This window comes from Erinaceus europaeus, chromosome 13 (assembly GCF_950295315.1).
Source record: "Erinaceus europaeus chromosome 13, mEriEur2.1, whole genome shotgun sequence".
Lineage (NCBI taxonomy): Eukaryota > Metazoa > Chordata > Mammalia > Eulipotyphla > Erinaceidae > Erinaceus > Erinaceus europaeus.
In genome coordinates, this window is record NC_080174.1 from 1,251,682 (window position 1) to 1,267,712 (window position 16,031).

At 54.0% G+C, this 16,031-nt stretch overlaps 1 protein-coding gene across 4 annotated transcripts in view; it reads left to right on the forward strand.

Annotated features, from left to right (window-relative positions):
• Nucleotides 1-642: 642 nt before the first annotated feature.
• MAP3K4 (mitogen-activated protein kinase kinase kinase 4) overlaps nucleotides 643-16,031 on the forward strand; it is a 96,053-nt gene continuing 80,664 nt past the window's right edge. For 2 of the 4 annotated variants that reach the window (XM_060205126.1, XM_060205127.1), the window contains exon 1: nucleotides 644-943. In XM_060205126.1, the coding sequence (XP_060061109.1) occupies nucleotides 828-943 (116 nt within the window). In that variant the 5' untranslated portion in view covers nucleotides 644-827. Of the gene's footprint in view, nucleotides 944-16,031 lie in introns of all 4 variants that reach the window. The other 2 variants (XM_060205129.1, XM_060205128.1) reach the window with 2 other exon arrangements.

Below are 16,031 nucleotides of genomic sequence, written 5' to 3' on the forward strand. Positions count from 1 at the left end.
CTGAAGACGGGCACAGGCTCCCTCTCCCATCCTGCTGACCACCCGAGTGACCCCTGCCCACCCCTCCCCACCAGGCCCCTGACCACCCGAGTGACCCGTGACCACCCCTCCCCACCAGGCCCCTGACCACCCGAGTGACCCGTGACCACCCCTCCCCACCAGGCCCCTGACCACCCGAGTGACCCGTGACCACCCCTCCCCACCAGGCCCCTGACCACCCGAGCGACCCCTGCCCACCCCTGAGAAACCACTGACCACCCGAGTGATCCGTGACCACCCCTCCCCGCCAGGCTGATGAACACCTGAGTGACCCCTGACCACCTCGATGGCCGCTGACGACCCTGAGCTGTGCAAGGCACGCCTGAGGCAGGGCGGCCAGAGAAGGCAGGTGGCGGGAAACTCAGCCCGCTGGGCGGGGCCTGATCCCGCGTGACCCCGGCTGACCCTGCATCCTAGCCCTCCTCAGGGGGCGTGTCCTTCTGGCGCGAGGAGGCGTGTCCCTCGGCGCCCTCCTCAGGGGGCGTGTCCTTCTGGCGCGCGGGGGCGTGTCCCGCTCGGCGAGCGGAAGCGTGTCCCTCGGCGCCCTCCTTAGGGGGCGTGTCCTTCTGGCGCGCGGGGGCGTGTCCTTCGTCGCCCTCCTTAGGGGGCGTGTCCCTCGTCGCCCGCCGTAGCCCGGCGCCGGCGGCTCGCGGTCCAAGATGGCGGCTGCGCGAGCGGTTCCCGCTGCGGGCTGAGACGGAGGCGGAGCGGCGTCCCCAGCACCGGGCCCCGGGGTCGCGCCGGCCTGCAGCTCCCGGCCGCCCGGCCATGCGGGGCTGCGCGCACGGATGAGAGAGGCCGCCGCCGCCGCGCTGGAGCCCCCGCCCGCCCCGGCTGAGGCCGCCGCCGCCATGGAGGAGCCGCCGCCGCCCGAGCCCGAGCCCGAGCGTTGCCGGTCGACCAGGTGAGGGGACCGGGGGGGAGCGGGGGGGTCATGGGGGGAATCAGGGGAGATCGGGGGAGATGGGGGGGATCGGGGAAGACCAGGGGGATATGGGGAGATGGGGGGAGACCGGGGGGACCAGGGGAGATCAGGGGGATCAGGGGAGATCGGGGGAGACTGGGATGACCAGGGGAGATCGGGGGAGACCAGGGGGATCAGGGGAGATCGGGGGAGACTGGGATGACCAGGGGAGATCGATCAGGGGAGATGGGGGAGACCGGGGGGACCAGGGGAGATCGGGGAGACCGGGGGACCAGGGGAGATCGGGGGAGACCGGGGGGACCAGGGGAGATCGGGGAGACCGGGGGGACCAGGGGAGATCGGGGGAGACCAGGGGAGATCGGGGGAGACTGGGGGGACCAGGGGAGATCGGGGGAGACCAGGGGGATCAGGGGAGATCGGGGGAGACTGGGATGACCAGGGGAGATCGGGGGGGATCAGGGGAGATCGGGGGAGACTGGGATGACCAGGGGAGATCGATCAGGGGAGATCGGGGGAGACCGGGGGGACCAGGGGAGATCGGGGGGACCAGGGGAGATCGGGGGGGACCAGGGGAGACCGGGGGGACCAGGGGAGATCGGGGGAGACCGGGGGGACCAGGGGAGATCGGGGAGACCAGGGGAGATCGGGGGAGACCAGGGGGACCAGGGGAGATCGGGGGAGACCGGGGGGACCAGGGGAGATCGGGGGAGACCGGGGGGACCAGGGGAGATCGGGGGAGACCGGGGGGACCGGGGGAGATCGGGAGAGACCGGGGGGGACCGGGGGAGACCGGGGGGACCAGGGGAGATCGGGGGAGACCGGGGGGACCAGGGGAGATCGGGGGAGACCAGGGGAGATCGGGGGAGACCGGGGGGACCAGGGGAGATCGGGGGAGACCGGGGGGACCAGGGGAGATCGGGGGAGACTGGGGGGACCAGGGGAGACCGGGGGGGCCAGGGGGGATCGGGGGGACCAGGGGAGACCGGGGGGACCAGGGGGGATCGGGGGACTGGGGGAGATCGGGGGGGACCAGGGGAGACGGGGGGGGGGGTCGGGGGCACCAGGGGGATCAGGGGGGACCAGGGGAGACTGGGGGATCAGGGAGGTCTGGGGATGGGGAATTGGAGGAGTTTGGGAGGATCAGGGGAGACGGGGGAGGGGGTCAGGGGAGATGGGGGCGTCGGGGAGATCAGGGGGACCCAGAGGTTTGGGCAGCTGGCTGGGGGCGGATCACGGGGATCAGGGGAGATCAGGGTTCCGGGGAATCCAGGGTTGAGGGGTGGTCGGGCGGGCAACGGGCCTGGTGTCCACCTCCACCCCTGCGCCAGAACATTTCCTCCAGCACCTCCTTTCCGGGGCAGCCCCAGCCTGCCTCCCCTGCCCACCCCTGCGGTCAGCCCTGCTCCCCGTGGTCGTGGTCAGTCCTGCTCCCTGTGGTCAGTCCTGCTCCCTGTGGTCGTGGTCAGCCCTGCTCCCCGTGGTCGTGGTCAGTCCTGCTCCCCGTGGTCAGTCCTGCTCCCCGTGGTCAGTCCTGCTCCCCGTGGTCAGTCCTGCTCCCCGTGGTCAGCCCTGCTCCCCGTGGTCAGTCCAGCTTCCCGTGGTCAGCCCTGTTCCCCGTGGTCAGTCCAGCTTCCCGTGGTCAGCCCTGTTCCCCGTGGTCAGTCCAGCTCCCCGTGGTCAGCCCTGCTCCCCGTGGTCAGCCCTGCTCCCCGTGGTCAGCCCTGCTCCCCGTGGTCAGCCCTGCTCCCCGTGGTCAGCCCTGCTCCCCGTGGTCAGTCCAGCTTCCCGTGGTCAGCCCTGCTCCCCGTGGTCAGTCCAGCTCCCCGTGGTCAGTCCTGCTCCCCGTGGTCAGCCCTGCTCCCTGTGGTTGTGGTCAGTCCTGCTCCCTCATGGTCAGTCCTGCTCCCCGTGGTCAGTCCTGCTCCCCATGGTCAGCCCTGCTCCCCGTGGTCAGCCCTGCTCCCTCATGGTCAGTCCAGCTCCCCGTGGTCAGTCCTGCTCCCCATGGTCAGTCCTGCTCCCCGTGGTCAGCCCTGCTCCCCGTGGTCGTGGTCAGTCCTGCTCCCCGTGGTCATGGTCAGTCCTGCTCCCCGTGGTCAGTCCTGCTCCCCGTGGTCAGTCCTGCTCCCCGTGGTCAGCCCTGCTCCCCGTGGTCAGTCCTGCTCCCGGAGGTCAGTCCTGCCCCCTGTGGTCAGCCCTGCTCCCCGTGGTCATCCCTGCTCCCCGTGGTCATGGTCAGTCCTGCTCCCCGTGGTCATGGTCAGTCCTGCTCCCCGTGGTCAGTCCTGCTCCCCGTGTCCAGTCCAGCTCCCCGTGGACAGTCCTGCTCCCCGTGGTCAGCCCTGCTCCCCGTAGTCAGCCCTGCTCTCCGTGGTCAGTCCTGCTCCCCGTGGACAGTCCTCCCCGTGGTCAGCTCTGCTCCCCGTGGTCGTGGTCAGTCCTGCTCCCTGTGGTCAGTCCAGCTCTCCGTGGTCAGTCCTGCTCCCTGTGGTCAGTCCAGCTCCCCGTGGTCAGTCCTGCTCCCCATGGTCAGTCCTGCTCCCCGTGGTCAGTCCTGCTCCCTTATGGTCAGTCCTGCTCCCTCATGGTCAGTCCTGCTCCCCGTGGTCAGTCCTGCTCCCTCATGGTCAGTCCTCCCCGTGGTCAGTCCAGCTCCCCGTGGTCAGTCCTGCTCTCCGTGGTCAGTCCTGCTCCCTCATGGTCAGTCCTGCTCCCCGTGGTCAGTCCTGCTCCCTCATGGTCAGTCCTGCTCCCCGTGGTCAGTCCTGCTCCCCGTGGTCAGTCCTGTTCCCTCATGGTCAGTCCTGCTCCCCGTGGTCAGTCCTGCTCTCTGAGGGTCAGTCCTGCAACCTCCAGGTCAGTCCTGCCCCGCTCCAGTGGCTCTCCAGGCAGGTGGTGGGCACTCTGGAGTGTCTGAAACTTAACGGCAGGAAGGCGGAGAGGGAACTTTCAGTGCTCAGAGCCTTTGTTTTTCTGCCCCTTGAAGGTTCTGTGAATTCAGACCATGGCTTTCTTCCCTGGAGGTGGGAAGCCATGGGGTCCCGTCACCGGGTCCCCTTCCCCTCTGCATCCCCGGGTGGGTAGGAATCAGGCTATGAAGGAAGGTTCATCTTCTGTTTCCTGCTTCAAGAAAGACTGTAAACAGATTCTGTAGCCTTGGCGCTCACCGCTCACCTACCCGCTGGAAGCTGGCTTATTCCCCAAGGAACAGAGGCCAGCTCACTGAGTGCTGGGTGCTGAGAACTCATCTTCTCTTTTGGAGAACAGAAGTTTTAGAAGTTTTTTCAGAAGATGTGAAATGAACGGTGGGTAGGTTCAGTCTGTGAACATTTGGACCAAGTGTCCACTGATTGTGAATTCTGCCCTGTGGAGCTGGCACCTTGTGTAGTGCAGCTTTATAGTACCTGGCTGGTTTCCCCGTCTAGCAAGAAGGTGGGGAGCTTCCCAGTGGGAGGGGTGCCTCTTCAGTGGAGCACACACTCTGCAGGTCATCTGCCTGTCAAGCCCCTAAGGTTTCTTTAGAAATAGTCACAACAAACACTGGTAAGTGCTTAAAATGTGGCATTTCCTTTGCCCCTGTGAATTCACTTTATCTTTACATCGATCCTGAGGTCAGTCCTATTATTTCTATTTCTACAAAAGAGGAAATTGAGGTGTAGAGCTTAGTCTAGGATTCCATACCAAGCAGTGGATTCAGGTCTGATCAGTGCCTGCTCCCATGGTCAGAAGCTGGAATTCCTGAAGACAGCACTTTGGGGGGAATGCTAGCTAGCATTCCCAACAGTGCAAAGGGCAGAGACGAGGCAAACGCATTGTTAAAACGCCCGTTTCTCCAGTGATACAAAGAAAACTTGATTTCCCAGGCAGGTTTCTGTGTGCCTTTGTTCTAAAAAAAAAAAATAGGTCAGGATGATGGGCTTCATCCAACATTAAGTGAACAGCAGTGTACAGAACAAAAAGATCTTAGAAATATTTTTCTTAGCAACATTGCAGTTAATGTTACAACAATGAACCTGCAAAACAGATCACTTGGCAAGGCTGTCACTTTCTCTCTCTCTCTCTCTCTCTCTCTGTACCTTCACTGTGGCCAGGTCCTCTTCAGTGCAGAGCTGACCTCTGACAGACTAGATCCCTTCCAGGTCCTGCTATTGTTTCCTGCATTTCTTTCACCTTTTGGATCTCAGTGTGCGTGTCGCAGCGGGCACGGTGCCACGTGTGAGAATTTTGGAGACTCAGACTGGGATGGTGCTCGCAGGACAAGTGGCTTGGGGACCCCAGGATAAGGCCCTGCTGCCACCTCTGTGGGTGTGAGCGAGTGTGTTGCCGAGGAGGGGGCTGCTCAGATGCCCAGTCCCGGAGAGAAGGCCAGGCCTGCACACGTCCAGCTGCAGCTCTTCAGCAGGTGCCGGCTGGGCATGTCTGCCTGCGCTGACGTGACAGTTACGCAAGGACCCAGGACACCTCGGGTTGGGAGGTGACAGTGCTGGTGTCATTTCACTGCCTCTTGTCAGCCTGGCATCTTTCTTGGCCTGATTTCTGATGAAGAACTCATGATAAGCATAGCAGTTGTTATTGTTAGCGATTAAACGTTGAAGTAAACATTCCTTAATCTTTTTTAAACTTCTGGGCCAGCCAGAGGAGGATGCCGAGGTTACAAGAAGACCTATTCACCCAGTTTGGGGCAGCTTGTGGTTTCTCCAGTCTGTAGTTATGCACAGAACTGGCCTATTGAGGCTGATAAAAGACTGCTCCTATCTGGAACCTCCCTTGTACAATGTTTATGTTGAAAATAGCCTCAGTGTTCCTGCTGTTGACCTTGTAAGGCCCATGTTACATGAACTGAGAAGTAACTTAAAAAAAAAAAAAAACAATGACTTTCTCTGTTACCTGCTTTTTAGAATACAGTTCTTGTGAGTTCATCTGAAAAGACAGGTCCTCTGCTGAAGAAAAGTGCTTGGCTACCCCATGACTTGGGCTATTTGATCTCTCTCTCGGCTTCACTGTCATGTTTCAGCCTTGACATAAGATGCCACCTATTCTCTGTGGCCACTTCCACCTTCTGCAATAGCTGCCGGTTCAGGGCAGCGCCATGGCCGGTGTGGCTTGAGCCCGTTGCAACAGCAGAGGCCACCTCGGGTGCTTCAGGCACAAACATGGTGACCGGGCAGGCAGAGGACTGGGGTGAGGCAGAGGCTCCTTCCTACTCCCAGGTGGGGAGGCTCGCCACCCCACAGGAGGACCGTGTGCCTCCCTCAGTGCTCAGAGTGTGGGCTGTGCCTCTGCCTCCTTCAAGCATGCTCACCTGTCAGTATGCTGAAACATGGCCGTAAAGTCCGCTGCTTACTGGACATGTTTGCATTGGTGACGGTCTTTGTCCTCTGTGTGACCTCACTTGACTAGGTAGGGTGGTGTGGGATTTACTTCCAGTGAGAGAGCGAGAGCGCCACCGGCAGGCGAGGGAGAAGCCAGACTGCCACTCTACTTATGCTACTGAGGACAGAACCAGGAGTCCCAGACTTGCAAGTCCTGTGCTCTGCCAGCTGAACTGTTGCCCTGGCAGAAGTCTGCATCCTACTTGAAGGCATTCTCATGGTGCCAGGCAGCAGGCCTCTGGTAGTCAGGAAAGGCTCCAGCTCTGACCCTGGGGTCCTCATCGTGGGCCTTACCTCTCACCCTGGGGTCCTTGTCATGGGCCTGACCTCTCACCCTGGGGTCCTTGTCATGGGCCTTACCTCTTACCCTGGGGTCCTCTTCAGTGGGTATTGCCTCTGACCCTGGGGTCCTCTTCATGGGCCTTACCTCTGACCCTTGGGTCCTCGTCATGGGCCTTATCTCTGACCCTGGGGTCCTTGTCATGGGCCTGACCTCTCACCCTGGGGTCCTTGTCATGGGCCTTACCTCTCACCCTGGGGTCCTTGTGGGCCTTACCTCTGACCCTGGGGTCCTTGTTGGTGTGTCTTACCTCTCACCCTGGGGTCCTTGTCATGGGCCTTACCTCTCACCCTGGGGTCCTTGTCATGGGCCTTACCTCTCACCCTGGGGTCCTTGTCATGGGCCTTACCTCTCACCCTGGGGTTCTTGTCATGGGCCTTACCTCTCACCCTGGGGTCCTCTTCAGTGGGTATTGCCTCTGATCCTGAGGTCCTCCTGTTGGGCCTTACCTCTGACCCTTGGGTCCTCTTCAGTGGGTATTACCTCTCACCCTGGGGTCCTTGTGGGCCTTACCTCTGACTCTGGGGTCCTCATCGTGGGCCTTACCTCTCACCCTCGGGTCCTTGTCATGGGCCTTATCTCTGACCCTGGGGTCCTCGTCATGGGCCTTACCTCTCACCCTGGGGTCCTTGTCATGGGCCTGACCTCTCACCCTGGGGTCCTTGTCATGGGCCTGACCTCTCACCCTGGGGTCCTTGTCATGGGCCTGACCTCTCACCCTGGGGTCCTTGTCATGGGCCTGACCTCTCACCCTGGGGTCCTCGTTGGTGGGCCTTAGCTCTGACCCGGGTCCTTGTCAGCAGGCCTCTGTATCCCTGGGCAGGAGCCAGGGCCAGGCTTCCCTGCACTCAGCTTGTCTACCTGTGCTGGGCCATGTCTTCTCTGGCCTGTGAGGCCAAGAGTGAGTAGAGGTTGCTGGTAGGCGCAGGGTGCTTGACTGAGTGAGTTGAGACTCAGGCGGCCAGGCGCTGTCACATGCCCCTACTACCTGTCTGGCTGGGCCATGCTGCAGACTCACTTACCCAACTTCAGGAGGCCATTGCCTCTCCTAGCACTGACTCCCCTAGCTGGTCTAGGTGACAGTGCTTTGATCTTTAGTCTTACTGTGGTCAGAGTAGGACAGGCCTTGCCTTCCTGCTTTCTTTCAAGTTATTTGGTGCCTTTGCCAAGCTCCATGGAGACAGATTCCTGCTGCTGGTGAGTCTCCCAAGCTCTGAGCCGCCCCACCCCCAGGGCCCCTCTGCCTCTCTGCCTGAACCCTCAGACTCCAGCATGGTTTCTGGAATGGACGGCAAACCTGTCAGGAGTTGCTGCTTTCACCAGATCCTTCTTGACCCTCGTGGGTGTTTCTTCAGAAGAGATCGTGGTGCTGTCATTTTTCTGGGCTGGGAGAGATGCCCTGGGCCTCCCGGTGCCGCATACGACTTCTCACCAGCGGCTCCGAGCTGCGCTGTTCTCAGCAAAAAGTGCAACCACAGAAGAGTCCTCTGACCAGTTTTCTTTAGGTTTCAATCAATATCGCAGGCTCATGAAACACTGCTGTGTTTTTACTTAGAAGAGTAATACTTTGAGGTGGCCTTGTTATTTTGTTTTCTTGTATTGTGTTGTGTTACCAGAACCCTGCTCAGCTCTGGTTTATGGTGGTGCTGGGGGTTGAACCTGGGACCTTTGGAGGCTCAGGCATGGAAGTCTTTTTGCATGGCCATTATGCTGTCTCCCCAGCCTGCTTCTTAAAATTCTTAATATTCTGTCATCCCATTTTTTAATTATGTGCACATGCATAAGAAAAATGTTGAAAGCATACATGCTGATTTATCCCCAAAAATGCCCATAGCAGGCACATTGTGTATTTTATTTTATAAGAAAAAGGCAATTACACAGCCCAGATTTATAACTAGTGCACTTACCATCTTACATCTTAGCTCCCTTATAAGTCACAAAAATTGGGAGCGAGGCGGTAGTGCAGCAGGTTAAGCACAGGTGGCGCAAAGCGCAAGGACGCGTAAGGATCCCAGTTCAAGCCCCCGGCTCCCCACTTGCAGGGGAGTCACTTCATCGTGGTAAAGCAGGTCTGCAGGTGTCTATCTTTCTCCCCCCCCCATCTTCCCTCCGCTCTTGATTTCTCTCTGTCCTATCCGACAACAATGACATCAGTAACAACAACAATAACTATAACAATAAAACAAGGACAACAAAAGGGAATAAATATTTTTAAAAGTCACAAAAACTGAAATAGATCATCCTCATGCTATCTAAAGAAAATGTTGTTGCTAAATTTTAAATTAACTTATGTTTTTTTAGAATTTATTTTCAGTATGTGTGAGCTATTCCAGCTGTCTGTCTTGAGTTGGCTTTCTTTAAATATTGAGTGTGTCTTGGGTAACCATATTTCTAGACTAGCAACAGCATGAGCAGTAACGAAGGACAGGCTTGCTTTATGGTGGTCTTTTATGTTGAAGACCTAGTATTTAGAGTCTCTCAAGCACTTTCATGCCTGAGGCTCTGAGGACCCAGGTATAGTCTCTAGCACCACCGTCGGCCAGATGTGAGCAGGGTTCTGGCTTCTCTGTCTCCTTCCATTTGTCTCATTAAATATAGAAACTATTTTAAAAACCAGTTACAACAGTCTGAATTCAAGGAATATTTTTCCGCATGCCCACAGACGCCATAGAAGGGAGAATGCTGTTTGGGACCAAATTTCTTTTTATTTCCCTTCCCTTCGTTCTGCATGTACTCCTATAGGTGTTGGAATTCAGTGGCCCTTGGAGGCTGGTGAATATGGCTAATAAAACCAGGTGACTAATGCTCTTGTTTAATCAATAGGCACAACTCACTTTTTTTTAATGTTTTTGTTTATTTAGCTTGGTATGTATGCCTCTGTGATTTAGATTAATGATATTTTCATGTCTGAGGTATTTTAGAGCAGTACTTTGTAGACTGATTTGTGACCCCAGCAAAGCAAGTTAAATCTGCCTGTCTGAGAGGTGATTTGCTCAACTGGAGTGTAAGTTTTTAAAAGCAGCTTGTGTGTTGTGGGAATATCTGGAAAGCAAAGAAAGTGGCAGCTGCGATCTTACCATCTAAGCAGCCTTTAGCACTCTGGCGTCTTCTCCCCTGGGCTTGCTTTGTGACACATAAACGTCCATTTCTTCCCATGTGCCTTATCCCAGGTTGCAAACATGTAAAGTACAACCAGTGTCCCTCTGTGCGCATAGGCCTTCTTTACTTGCTCTTGGATTATTTTCTAGCGGACAGATTTCTACTTACTAGTGATGAGGTTAAAATTTATGTAAACTTTTCTGTATTTCAGATTACTCTTTGAGGCACTTTTTTGGGGGTATTTTTTTCTTTTTTTCTTTCTTTTTTAAATTTCTTTACTGGGGGATTAATGTTTTACATTTGACAGTAAATATAATAGTTTGTATATGCATAACATTTCTCACTTTTCAACACAACAATACAACCCCCACTAGGCCCTCTGTCACCCTTACTTTTTTGGGTATTAAGACAGTTGAGAATGTTGCTGCTTTTCCTTTTTGAAAGTACTAGGTTTGGGGCTAGGCTCTGCTCACTGGTGGAGTGCACACGTTGCCATGCACTGGGCTCCAGTCTCCTTTCCCCACCTGCAGGGGAGGCTTCACAAGTGCTGAAGCAGGGCTGCAGGTGTCTGTCTGTCTGTCTGTCTCTCTCTCTCCCCTCCCAGTTCCTGCAGGGGAGGCTTCACAAGTGCTGAAGCAGGGCTGCAGGTGTCTGTCTCTCTCCCTCTCTCTCTCCCCTCCCAGTTTCTCTGTCTCTATCAAAAAGACAAAAGATGAGAAAGGTGGATTCACTGTCAGGCAGAGGTTGTTTTACTCTCCCTAGTATGAAAGGAAAGTCACCGTTCACTTCCAGGGACAAATGCATAGTCTGCTAAATTGCTATGGGTTGTAGGTCTCAGAGGAAAGAAACAGTCTGGGAAGTGACTACCTCACTAGTCGGCCGTGCTCCTTGCTGCGTGGGCCCAGGTTCTTGCCATGACACCCCTGGGAAGTGCTTTGACTTGGGAGAAAGCTCTGATGCTGTGTATCTTCCTATCTGAATGAAAAAGAGGCCCAGAGCAAAATAAGAGAGGTTCTTTTACATACTCAGTAAATGAATCATTATTGTAGCAGCAATATTCCAGACAAAACCCACAGTCTGCGTTGGCCCATCCCCCCTGTAATTCCTGTTCTCCTGGGAGCTCAACTAGCATTTTTGTGAGTTCACCGCCTTGCCTAGAGTTCTATCAATAGACGTCTTGACTCAGCCCGCTGGTATGGTGTCAGTGTTGTCTGAGTGTGCCACAGAGCCTGCCCCAAAAGTGCCTGGCAGAGTTGCCCACGGATTCAGACACCCCTTCTATGCCTCCAGGGAGGCAGCAGAGTGAAACAGACACCCATCTGTGCAGGAGGGAACACTCCCAGGGACTCTAGCCCTCACTGATAATTCTCAAAGTGAGAATAAAGCAGCTAGTTAGAAAATCTGGTTGTTTCTGGCATGCTGCAGAACAAGACAAAAGTCCGTCCCCACACCTGCAGGGGAGTCACTTCACAGGTGGTGAAGCAGGTCTGCAGGTGTCTATGATTCTGTCCCCATCTTCCCCTCCTCCATTTCTCTCTGTCCTATCCAATGACAGTGACATCAATAACAACAACAATAACTACAACAACAATAAAAAAGGCAACAAAAGGGAAAATAAATAAATAAATTTAAAAAAAACAGTCCCAAAACTTGTAAATAAAATAGTTATAGAAAAGATATACTTTACTGTTGGGAGTCGGGCGGTAGCGCAGTGGATTAAGCGCACGTGGCACGAAGCTCAAGGACGGGCATAAGGATCCCGGTTCGAGCCCCCGGGTCCCCACCTGCAGGGGAGTCGCTTCACAGTCAGTGAAGCAGGTCTGCAGGTGTCTGTCTTTCTCTCCCCCTCTCTGTCTTCCCCTCCTCTCTCCATTTCTCTTTGTCCTATCCAACAACAATATCAGTAACAACAACAATAACTACAACAATAAAACAAGGACAACAAAAGAGAATATATATATTTTTTAAAAAAAGATATACTTTACTGTTAAGGGAGAGGAGCCATGGGCTGGCAAAATAGATCACCTGGATAGCAAGCCTCTTTGCCTGTGCACAACTCCAGGAAGTAGTGAAATAAACTAGATGTGAAGTCAGTATTAAAGACCTACCTAAATTATGTGAATTTTAATTAAGTCTTTTGACTTGGCTTCTAAAAGATCTTTTTTCCTTATGTGGAAATACTTAGTTTCTTTAATTTCTTTGGATTTTAGGAACATTTACTTTACAGGCTACTTCTGTGTAAGGCAGCAGCAATAGTGCTCCATTGGGAGACCTGACCATCTGACTCTCTTACCCTGCCCAGAGAACACATCCACATCTGTGGCAAGAGGCAGTCTTCTCTGTAAACACACCTGGAGCAGACAGCAGGTGTCGTTTCAGTTAGACACGGTTAGCCATGGATCAAGCTATGCACAGAAACTCAAAATGGGCCACCATTGAGGTGAGCTTTCTGATGGGCATGAATTTCATGATTGACAGCTCAAAATAGGGGTGGACAAGGCAGAAAACAGAGGCAAAATGGGACCATTGGCATCTGTCCCCCAGCAGAGACAAGACTCTTAACTCCTGGCTGTAGAGACCCACAGGTGGCCTGACCCACAGGTGAAACCAAATGAAGCTAGCAGTGGAAATAAAACTAGGATTCAGAGAGGACAGCAGCTCCTTTTGCTGATGGGGCAGGCTGTTTCTCCCTCAGGCCGTTACTGGACTACAAGGCGCAGGGCGAGGCTCCCTGGAGACTGTGTTCCCAGGACCCTAGTGAGCAGTGGCCCAAGACCTTTGCTCTCTGTCTCCACTGCACCCTAAATGCCCAATGCACAGAGGGGTGCAATCCTGTCGTGGGGGAGGGCAGCGGCAGAGTCAAGGGTGTGAGCTCGCTCCAGACACTGCCTGTGCCCGTGTCAGTGACGCTCTGCTTCTCACTAAGCGGCAGGTGCTTAAGGGGAGGATTTATTCAGGCTGTTGCAAGAGAAGGAAGAGGGAGACAGGTTGAGGTCAGTGGTGGGTCTCACCATGGTCTGCAGGGTAGTGAGGGCCCCGCATCCGGAGGGCCGGGAAGGTCCTCACCTCTCTTCACGTGCGAGGGCCAGCTGGCTCATGCCCGAGCACTACCTCGTCTCTGCCATCCAGTGTCTCATTGATATCAAATCGCTTGAGGTGATTTGCTTTAAGTATCTGGACATGATCCTTAAGAGTCTGACACTCTGAAAAGGAAGTTTTCATATTTAAAAGCTTGCTTGGGAGCCGGGATGCAGCTCAGCCCAAGGCCCCAGAGGTTGGAGGTTCACAGTGCAGCACCACCACAAGCCAGCGCTGAGCAGTGCTCGACCTCCCCACCCCCCCACGGAAACAAATAAATCAGGGTTGCTTTGGCTCATATTCACTGCAGTGCTTTTGCTTTTAAAGAGATTGTCTTTCTCATGCACATTTCACTTTTTTTAAGGATTTATTTATTCATGAGAAAGACAGGAGGAGAGAAAGAACCAGACATCACTGTGGCACATGTGCTGCTGGCGGGGATTGAACTCAGGACCTCATGGTTGAGAATCTGATGTTTCATCCACCGCGCCACCTCCCGGACCACACACATTTCACTTCTTAAACTTTTTAAAAAATACATCCCATTTATGTATTTATTGGGTAGAGGCAGAGAGAAATTGAGGGGGTAAGGGGGAAACGGGGAAAGACAAAGGGACACCTGCAGCCCTGCTTCACTGCACGTGAAGCTTTCTCCCACAGGTGGTTATAGTAAATAAAAGATAAAAACTGTGTGTGGGTTTTAGCTGGGGTTTAAACGGGAGGTTTATTATGTCACGGGTTATTTAGGTGCATAAAAGCTGTGGTTGCGAAATAGGCAAAGAAGCAAAGACAGGCTAGTCATGGTGGCAGGCCCATGAGCCTTTAGGCCAGTTAGCAGCCCTTGGCTACGCCTGTTCAGGTCCCGAGAGCAGGCAAGGGCAGTGGGAACAGAGCGACTTCCTCTGACACTCGCTTAAACAGCTTCCGACACACCCACAATCCCTTGTGGGTTTACGTAAGCCCATCTTAAGCTCTTCAGGCTGACGTCAGCCACGTGCTAATTAAATTCATGTCCCAACAGTCCCGCCAATTGGGTTCATGTTGCAACAATTCTACTGATTACGTTCTTGTCCCAGTAGGTGGGGATGAGCATCAGGGGCTTGAACCAGGTGCACCACAACCCTGTCCCGAGATTGACCTTTTAAAGTATTTCATCAAATACAAAACCTAATTGTGAGGTACATTATAGCTTTGCCATTAAGCAAAAATTCTGCAATTAAACTGAAACAGTGAATTTACATCAGTTGTAGGAAGCAGTGTACGGCCACAGATATTATATGTTTTAAAATAAGTAGGATGTACGGAGTAATTTAATTATTTTATAAATGTACGTGGTTTTAAGCTGCCGAATGTATTTTTAAAAATATTTTATTTAGGGGGTTGGGTTGTACCGCAGCAGGTTAAGCGCACATGGCGCGAAACTTGAGGACTGATTCACGTAAGGATCCCGGTTCGAGCCCCCGGCTCCCCACCTGCAGGGGAGGGTCGCTTCACAGGCGGTGAAGCAGGTCTGCAGGTGTCTATCGTTTCCCCTCTCTGTCTTCCCCTCCTCTCTCCATTTCTCTCTCTTCTATCCGGCAACAACAACATCAATAACAACAATAATAATACCACAACACTAATGAAAACAAGGGCAACAAAAAAAGAAATAAATAAAATATTTATATTTTGTTTAGTTATTAATGAGAAAGATAGGAGGAGAGAAAGAACCAGGTGCCACTCTGGTACATGTGCTGCCAGGGATTGAACTCGGGACCTCATGCTTGACAGCCCCATGCTTTATCCACTGAGCCACCTCCCAGACCACTGTGGGAAATTACTGACTTTGGCTGTTTTGAAACCTGATGTGTCATATATGGTGTTATGGAGGTTCCAAGTCTAGGTGTGCGCTGGCTTGCTTGCAGTCCTGGTGAATTTGTGAGGAGTAGAAAGTGCTGGGGGAAGGAGGTGGAGTAGGGAGAAGGGGATATAGTGGCCCTTACATAGTATTTGGCATAATCTTGATTAGCTCAGTAGGACTGTTGCTGTAGCAGCTGTGTACAGACTGTCATTGCGTGCTTAAAAAAAAATCTTTCTTTTGTGAGGGGGAGAGAGAACCACTTAGCTCTGGCTCCTGGTGCTCTGAGGCCAGCCACTCATGTGGGGTCCCTTGCTGGCTCAATCTGAAGGCTTTCTGTTGTTTCTAGTCTAGGAAGCTATTTGTGATGTTAATTGAATGGCCCTTGGTTGGATTTTCATGGTGTTTGCACTTCTTTTGCTATTACAAATAATGGCCTCAGCATTTAAAAAACATCTCCATCTTTATGTATATCCAAGTTGCTTTATTAGAATAAAATCCTGGACATGTAATTGCTATCAAAGTGTGCATGATTTATTCCCCTACATATACCCCATTACTCTTTAAGTACCAAATCTTATATATTGAATTTGTAAGAGAAGCAACTTTATGGAATCATGGTATATTTGATAATGAATGATGACAGAGAGGTCAGTTGATCGGTTCGGCAGAACAGGACAGGTCTTGCTTGTTTTTACTTTAAAATCTTGTGTAATATGTATTGCTGTTTAATGTAACTCAGATGTGTAATATTTGAACTGTGTGGCCTGATACATTATACAGACATGAGAGCACCCACTGCATCTCACATGCCCTTCCCCACAGGATCCCCTGGCCCTTCCCTGTATACCTGCTGCTCTGTGAGCCTCCCTCTCCCTCTCCCCTGCTCTGTACACCTGCCGCTCTGTGAGCCTCCCTCTCCCTCTCTCTCCCCTGCCCTGTACACCTGCCGCTCTGTGAGCCTCCCTCTCCCTCTCTCTCCCTGCCCTTACACTTGCTGCTCTGTGAGCCTCCCTCTCTCTCCCCTGCCCTGTACACCTGCTGCTCTGTGAGCCTCCCTCTCTCTCCCCTGCTCTGTACACCTGCTGCTCTGTGAGCCTCCCTCTCCCTCTCTCTCCCCTGCCCTGTATACCTGCTGCTCTGTGAGCCTCCCTCTCCCTCTCTCTCCCCTGTCCTGTACACCTGCTGCTCTGTGAGCCTCCCTCTCCCTCTCTCTCCCCTGCCCTGTACACCTGCTGCTCTGTGAGCCTCCCTCTCCCTCTCTCTCCCCTGCCCTGTACACCTGCTGCTCTGTGAGCCTCCCTCTCCCTCTCTCTCCCCTGCCCTGTACACCTGCTGCTC